Raw genomic sequence first — 8,366 nt, 5'->3', positions numbered from 1 at the left:
TTCGAGCTTCTTTAGAATTAATATTGTGATCCGTGCACGCAGCTTTGCTGATTGGCCCTTGCTCGCGTAGACGATCATCACCTTTGGATACACGCGTGCTTGCTCTCCTCAAGGAAGCGACAAGGAATTAGCACAGCGCTTTAAAGATTTATATATATTTTTTTCATTCATCCTTCCTTTTCTCTCTTGGTAACACTTAGGATAAATTATGACCGTTTTTGATTCATTCCAATCCAGTTTCCAAGGTACCGTTGCGTCTAGAATCTTACATTTTCCGCACTTGCAGGGGTAAGAGAGAAAGATGATGAACTGGGCACAAATATTACTCAGCGGAGTATACTAAGTGGCCTTTCAGCTTTGACGTCAATCGATACAAATATGGCGGACGTAGTAGATTCCTTTCTCGCTAAGAAATGAACTGAAATTGTGATTTGCAGCGATTTTTTGGTTTAAAATCTACAATCATGCTGATATATGTGGAGAGCAAAGCTTTTCCGGTAAGTTAAAAGCAATACTTATCAGCTTTTCCTTAGAAGACCAGAAAAGTGTTTTCATGTTGTTTTCGTTTGTTGGTAACTTGGAGACGATAAGGGCATGTTGAGATATAAATGTGATTTCAGTTGTATCTGTCTTGCCCTTACAGGCAACAAATTTTGCTCAATTCCTTTTCGTATTAGTTTTTTTTTGCGTATCTATTCTTTCCTTGGTGCGACCAGTTCTTTTCCCTCCACCATAACTCTGCTTTTGAGTCACTTTAGATGATAATAAATGACTGAAAATTGCACTTCAGAAGAAAGGTCCTTTAAGCTAAGTTACGTGTAGTGGGAAGTTTGACTTGAGAAAGTTGAGTCGGAGATGTCATATTGAAATCACTTTTATTAATAATTCAAATTGTAGTGCCAAAGGTAGCAATGTTACTAGTGATGATAATTTGGTTTTATGAATTGAGTTGATTGTGTAAATTTGCCACTGTAGAGAGCTTTTAAAGCTGATGTTTAGAGTGTTAGCACCTTTGCTCTGATAAAGGGCTATTGCTTGAAATATCAGCTTTAGGAGCTCTCTACAGTGGCCAATTGACCTCCCTAAATTACTGAGTTGATAAAACCTGATTATCTTATATAACCTCCCATCCACACAGCACTCAGTGCAGTTTCTTTCAATTAGAAACTTACCCACTTTAGTCATGAGTGATGAGTTTTTCATTCCTACAGAACAGTCTAGAGTTTTGGTAATATGGCATCAAATGACATGACAACCCCCTCTAGAGAGGCATTTTTCACCTGTTTATACTTGATGTGATTATTTGTGTTATTTGCAGAGCAAGACATTTACTCTGGTGTGCAACCCACATGAAACTGTTGCAAGAGCAAGAGCACAGATGCTTCATATTTTATTTGAGCTTGGAAGAGCAGAGCACCAGTTTCGATTCAGATTCAAAGGCGAATATCTGAGAGATGGTTATACCTTTGAGGTATAAGCAAATGTTTTGACCATTTAACTCTCCCAAGTGATCAAAACAATATCTCCTTACTATCTGCCATAGTACAGTGCTTAAGATGTTAGCTGTGAAAATTTGGTATTGGATCAACTAACAATCCTGTGATTGATATTTTTTCTCTGTTGTTGTTACTTGTCTTCTTGATATTGTATTGGTACAATATGGAGAAATTTTGTCTTGGTCACTCATGGAGGCTAAAGTGTTAAGACCAATCTGTTTTCAGATATTCAAGCATCAACAGCAGCCTCTACTAATATCCTTCCTAGTTTCCATCTTCCCAACTCCATCACTTTTCACATAAAAAAGAACTTTAAGATACAATTAGAAATAAAAAGTCAATAAATTTCTACCTGTTGGTCTCTTGAAAATTATCTATCTTGAAAAACATTTCCCAGCAAATACAAGGTCACCTCTTTCACTGTAAGATTTCGTAAAAGAAATCCTTTATTCACTTAAAAGCGGTAATAATCATTGTTCCATATAGATCCACAAGTGTTATCTAATTTACAGGGCTCTACACTAACTTTTCAACTTACTAGCCAAGTGGCTAGTAACAACTGAGATGTTAAAACAATTTCAATTTGTTCACTAGCCAAACTGGCCAGTGGAAATTGAAAACCACCATACAAAACTGAATTTCTACCTGTTTGTGGCTTAAGTTGGCTACCGTTGGTGTCGAGCTCTGATTTAGTATTTATTTTTTTTGCTTTTGTTAGGACTACAGGATTCTGGATAACTCTGTGATCAAAATGGTTCCAATGAGTAAAAGAAAAAGAGGAGTGAGTGTATACTGTTATTGTTGTGTCTTTTTTTCTTTTATAATATGAGCAAGGTCAAAATTTGTTACTTGTATACCGGTAATTTATGTTGACCCTTGAACTCCCAACAGTGACTAACATGTAAATTCTCTCCACAGTATTCATATATATTCCAGCAAATAGATATTAAAATGACATTTTTCTCACAATAAGAAAACTGAGGGAATTTAAAAGCATTTTTTTCTTCCTTTCTTCTCTTACTCAGCTTTCTTTCCAATCCTTGGGTTATTTTCAAGACCTGGCAGAAAACTTCAAATTTTGTCGATTTACCCTTTTTGTGAATCCAATGGAATTTTTTAAGGTCTTAGTGTTTTTTCTTTTGACAGTCTTACGCAACTGTATTCGGGCAAGACCAATCTGCTCAAGATGTAGCTGGCTCTGATGTACATGCGTTTGGTTCACGAGTAAACCTCCTAGGACAAGAGGAGTTAGATGATGTACAGAAGGCATTGAGAAAAGAAATTACCATTTTTGAACGAAGAGAGACATTACTGGGCAATTTTAAGGTTGATATCCTTGTTGTAAATTTGATTATGTTTAAGCGAGTATTTCTATACCTAATAGTGACTGACTAACTAACTGATTGATAAACTGTCAGACAGAATAACTAACCTTTAAATGTTTATAAATGAGCCACTGACTTGCTAACAGATTAACTGACTGACTATTTTAACAAACCAATGGTCAGACAAACTGAGTAACTTATGGGATAGATTGTGAAGTTCAGTGATTGACCAGCAATTTCAGTGCTTATGGTCGAAGGTTTAACTCAGAGAAACATTTTGCATAATATTCTTCTTTTTATCAGCCCTTTCCTCTTTGGTTATCTGAGTATTAAGCCACCAGTTGATATTTGAATGATCAAACTTCTGAAAATTATGGTCAGCTTCCTCATAATATAAGGACGATGAAAAAAGTTGAGCTCAGAACCCTGAACAAAGGAGATATACATGTGGTTAATTGCAATTCAACAGAGTTAACAACAAACAGCATCAGCATTCTTTAGTAGTTAGCGGTATTTTTGCATATGCTCAAGCATCAGAATTCTATGTGCCCTTTGTTTGAGGCATTCTTGCGTGTGCTTTGAGTGCATACTTGCAGTGTTCCCAGGCAGTTTTTCCCCACCCATTCCCTCCTTCTTTCCACTGTTTATTCAGTGTGATGGATGCCTGTTTCCCTTTCCTGCGTAGGGGCTCATGGGTGGATTGCCAGGATATGCCAGCCATGGGAGAAGTCTCCATCTAGGAGCTGGCTGCCAATAGTGGAAGCTCCTGGATGTTTCAGGCACCCAACCTCCACTCAGTGATGCAGTTGTTAATGTATGACTAACAGACAGACTGCTGACTGATTGACTGACACATAGGCTGGCTGATTGTAACTGAGTCACACACAAGCTGAATGACTGTATCTGATAGGCTGACAGTTGACTGATACAGGCTGATTAACTGAAAGAATAAAGGCTGATAGTTTCTAGAGAAACTGTTTGGGGCTGTGTCGGTAGGGGTAACGAAATAATTTGAATATATCAACAAAGTTGAAATGGTAAATTGGCCACCGTTACGATTATGAAAGGTGACGTTTCGAGTGTTAGCCCTTCGTCATTCGCTCCGACGAAGGGCTAATGCTCGAAATGTCAGCTTTTATAATCGTAACAGTGGCCAATTTACCATTTCAACTTTGTTGATATATTCAAATTATTTGATTAAGTAAAGGCTGATAGTTTCGAAAGAAACTGTTTGGGGCTGCATCGGTGGGGGTAACAAAATAATTTGGATATATCAACAAAGTTGAAATGGTAAATTGGCCACCGTAACGATTACAAAAGCTGACGTTTCAAGCGTTAGCCCTTTGTCGGAGCGAATAGAGATCCCTGGATCCCTGGATCGGCAGTCTAAATCCCACAGGGATCAACGAACGCTTTTCATTCCACTAATTTATTCTTGTTTTTCTCTATCCAGGGATCGGCAGTCTAAATCCCACAGGGATCAACGAACGCTTTTCATTCCACTAATTTATTCTTGTTTTTCTCGTTGCCATGTTCCCACCAATGACATAGCTCCATTTTCTGCCTTCAAAAGCACACACATTACCCACAATTCCTCTATTCGCTCTGACAAAGGGCTAACGCTCGAAACGTCAGCTTTTGTAATCGTTACGGTGGCCAATTTACCATTTCAACTTTGTTGATATATCCAAATTATTTGATGAACTGAATGACTGACTGAGGGACTGAGTGACTGTCACTGGACCACTGACTGTGACCAAAAGAGGAGAAGCTGACTTACTGATTGATTGACAGGCTTGCTAACTGACAGACATGATAGACTCAAGCATCTGCCAACTGGCAAACTAACTTGCTTAATTACTTGTTCCAAGCCAAAGGTATAAACCTACAGAATTCCTTTTTCACTTTTTGCAGGTCCTACTATGGATTCATTTTCTGGCTACGGTGTTATCCTTTACAACCATTTATTGGTTTTCCTCATTTTGGACAGGTAAATACAAAATGTGTTAGTTTGCTTTGTCACGCAAATTTTGACTTTTCTGTTCATTTTTTTGTACAGGTGCTTTGATGTTGTTTGGTTTCTTATACTGCCCAAATTACACAAGACTTGGAGGTTTTGTGGGAAAGCATGGAATGAAGTAAGATTTATTTGATCTATTAATGTTACTGAACATTTTGTCAGTCTCACAAGGGTAATATACAGGACCAAGTGGAGGTCAATTCATTCTGTAATCATATGAGTGATTAACAACATTGGATGACTGGGAAGCAGGAGTACAACTTTTTAATCATGAGTATATTACAGACAGAATTGGACGATATAAAGTCCTCCTACCAATTAATCATAACCATTACAATTTCTGGAAAAAAAAAAGATATATCTATCTGAGAAAGTATCTCAGCATGAACTAATTGCCTTTAAAATTTAAAAATCTTCTGTTTTGGAAGTTCCCCGGTTTTGTGGAATGAGCAGCTGTTGACAAATTCGCATGGTAAGAGTTGAATTTCCGACAATTCTTGGTATATTTTTTTTCAAGATAAAAGTTAGTGATAATAATTTTGAACGATGTTTCTACCTCGCTGAGGTCATTTTCAAGCCAATGAGAAGGGAAATTTTTACATATATTTACTATATTCAAGACGTGGGAATGATTAAAGCGATAAAATATGGAAATATGTAAATGCTAGGCATAAAATAGAAGTGATAAAATTGCAAAGGAGACAATACGAATAAATTAATATGAATTTACGAATAAATTAATATTTTATTGCCTTTATCATTCTCGCGTCTTGAATTTATTACATATATGTAAAAATTTTCCTTCTCATCGGCTTGAAAATGACCTCAGCGAGGTCGAAACATCGTTCAAAATTATTATCACTAATTTTTATCTTGAAAAGCTTTTCTAAAAATCTACTTATCTTAGTGTATTGACAGAAATAATTTAAAACCAATTATTTTGGTTCTGTGTGGTATATACTGTCTAAAACTTACAATGATTCACCCCAGTGTCAGGGAAAGTGGTAGAAATTTACCTCATTGCTTCACAGCTCAGTAAATATCCATCACCTCCACTTTGGTGAATAATATCATAAAAAAAAATTGATTATTAAATAAATACTTTCAGCTATGTAAAGTATTTTTATCAGGCATTGTAGGCTGAACAGTCGGCTTTAAAGTGTGTTCACTAAAAAGATTTTGTAGTTGGAAATTTTAAACAGTTGAATTTTTTTCCAGCAAAAATACCTTTGTGATTGCTTTTGCTGGTGGAGGTATCATGAATGTAACAGCATCTTTGCTGATGGGGATCTATGTCATTTTTGAACTGATGGTGAGTGGCCCCTAATTTATAAGCAACAAGATTTGCTGAGGAGCAGAGGATGTAGGCCCAGGTTCAATTCCCACGCGCCTCCTTGCATCACACGTGGATTGAGTTTGTTGTTGGTTCTTGTCCTTCTCCAATTGTCCTACCTCCACAAAAACAATTATTCCAGTTTCAACTTTGACTTGAAAACAGTGGACAAGAAGAGTCTTTTCAAGAAATGTCCACTGCTAAATTCCCAATGCTATTCCCATTTTGGATCAATTTTATGAATCATTGTAAACTCTGGGATGAATTTTGCACTAGAGCACTTTTTTTTATTGTTGCCATTACATGGTTGAATTTATAGACTTGAGTGACTTACTCATCATTTGAATTTTGTAGGCATTTGAGTGCGATAATGAAGAGAGCACCTGTTTGCGGAAGAAAGAGCAGATGTATTGGTCAAGTATGTGCTAAATTAAATCTTGTAGAAAATTCAGTATAATTATAAATTAATTTTATAGTTATGATGTTATCAGAAATGGATTTTGGTGTTAACTGAGTCATTCAAACTAATTGCAGCTTAATAAACACAAATTCAAGGAAAATGGTAGTCAAATTAAAGAAATTAAATAAATGCAAACAAGATGCAAGATGTTGTTAGAATAAGAGAAATTAACACAATTTACTCAAACAGGGTATTTTGTTTAGTCTTAAAGTATATATTTGTTGTTATTTTCAAAATTTTTGTTTAATATTTTATTCTTTTTCTTTGTGATTTTTCAGTAACCTTTTACCTTGGCCAGGCATTTTTCCTGGTATGCAGTGTGTTGATATGTGCCATTTTGTTTCATAACTTCAAAACAGAGGTAAGGTGTCCTTTTGAAAGTTGTTTGTTTGTACAGCACCATGCTCTGTACCCATGAGGTGGTGGTGGGTGGGGGAATGGTTTTTTTAGTCAGGCACAGTAATAGTTTACTCCACTCATTTGGGAAGTTGTCAGAGATAACCCCCTTACTCCTCCCCAGTTGAGACTGTTAGACTCCTGTTTTAATCTTCTGCCATATTTCTGGATAAAAAGCCACACACACGCACACGCATGCGTGCACACACACACACACACACACACACACACACACACACATCATCATCATCATCATTAGGCTTCCTTGACAGTTTGCAGGCTCTCATTTATATTCCTTAGTTAAGATAGGTACTACAAAAAATGTTCTGCCTCAGAACACAACACAGTGCTCTGACCTGGACTTGACCTGCTCTAAAACATTTTTACAGGTGGGTGACCTCATTGAGACGCATCTGGTACAAATCAGGGACATTGATAAAGTTATGAAAAGTGCCAAGACAGGAAGCATGAAAGAGAGAAGAAGTGCAGCCTTTGAACTGGCCAGTTTAGCTGCCACAGGAGATGACACAAAGTTTAGAATTGTACAAGAGGGAGGGTAGGTTTTACTATTTAGATCTGGCTGTTTTAATTGAGAGAAAATTTCCTTTGAGCCAAAGAGTTACATGTCCCAGTCTTCATATCAGTCTTTATGTGGAGACCATTGTGTTAATCCTTGTCATTTCTTCAGCTGTCATAAGAGCAGGTGGCTGTTACGTATTAAATGCTTGTGGTGCAACTACTTTCAGCAATTCAAATTTGCAATCAGGCATACTACAATCAAGTAACTCCTCTCCACTTAAACAAACTGTAGCCTGCTTGAATTGTTTCTACACTTAAGTACTAAGAATTATTTCAGGGAAGTTTGGTGGCTAGAAAAGCTGCTATTGTATATGGCCAGAGGCAAATACACAAATTAATTAGTTATATCAACTAAGCTGAAATTGTAAATTGGCCACTGTAACGAATAAAAAAGCTGACGTTTCGAGCGTTAGCAAGAGCGAATACACAAATACACAAACCTTACCCCATTTTCATAGCTTCAGAAATTCATTTTGAGCAACTTCATGAACCAAGAAAACCATCTCGAGGGTTAACAACTAAAAGTTTTACAGCTGTTATAATAAAAATAAATAATAAATAAATAATTTAGCAATGGACATTCCACTTGGTGGCTCTTCTTGTCCACTGTTTCCAGATCGAATTGGAATTTGGAATGTTGGTTTTTGCGGAGGGAGGAAAACCGGAGGACCCGGAGAAAAACCCTGGGAGCAGGGACGAGAACCAACAACAAACTCAACCCACATGTGACGCCAGGTCCGGGAATCAAACCCGGGCC

At 36.9% G+C, this 8,366-nt stretch overlaps 1 protein-coding gene across 1 annotated transcript in view; it reads left to right on the top strand.

The window, feature by feature from the left end:
• The first annotated feature begins 343 nt into the window (after window positions 1-343).
• Window positions 344-8,366, top strand: part of LOC111329397 (uncharacterized) — a 16,661-nt gene continuing 8,638 nt past the window's right edge. The window contains exons 1-10 of the mRNA XM_022934096.2: window positions 344-497; window positions 1,319-1,471; window positions 2,215-2,277; window positions 2,643-2,822; window positions 4,736-4,811; window positions 4,881-4,959; window positions 6,060-6,153; window positions 6,529-6,592; window positions 6,913-6,995; window positions 7,420-7,586. Of these exons, the coding sequence (XP_022789831.2) occupies window positions 465-497; window positions 1,319-1,471; window positions 2,215-2,277; window positions 2,643-2,822; window positions 4,736-4,811; window positions 4,881-4,959; window positions 6,060-6,153; window positions 6,529-6,592; window positions 6,913-6,995; window positions 7,420-7,586 (992 nt within the window). The 5' untranslated portion in view covers window positions 344-464. The remainder of the gene's footprint in view (window positions 498-1,318; window positions 1,472-2,214; window positions 2,278-2,642; window positions 2,823-4,735; window positions 4,812-4,880; window positions 4,960-6,059; window positions 6,154-6,528; window positions 6,593-6,912; window positions 6,996-7,419; window positions 7,587-8,366) is intronic.

Source organism: Stylophora pistillata, chromosome 8 (genome assembly GCF_964205215.1).
Source record: "Stylophora pistillata chromosome 8, jaStyPist1.2, whole genome shotgun sequence".
Lineage (NCBI taxonomy): Eukaryota > Metazoa > Cnidaria > Anthozoa > Scleractinia > Pocilloporidae > Stylophora > Stylophora pistillata.
The sequence above is the reverse complement of the archived record's forward strand: the minus strand, read 5'-3'. Positions and strand labels throughout refer to the sequence as shown.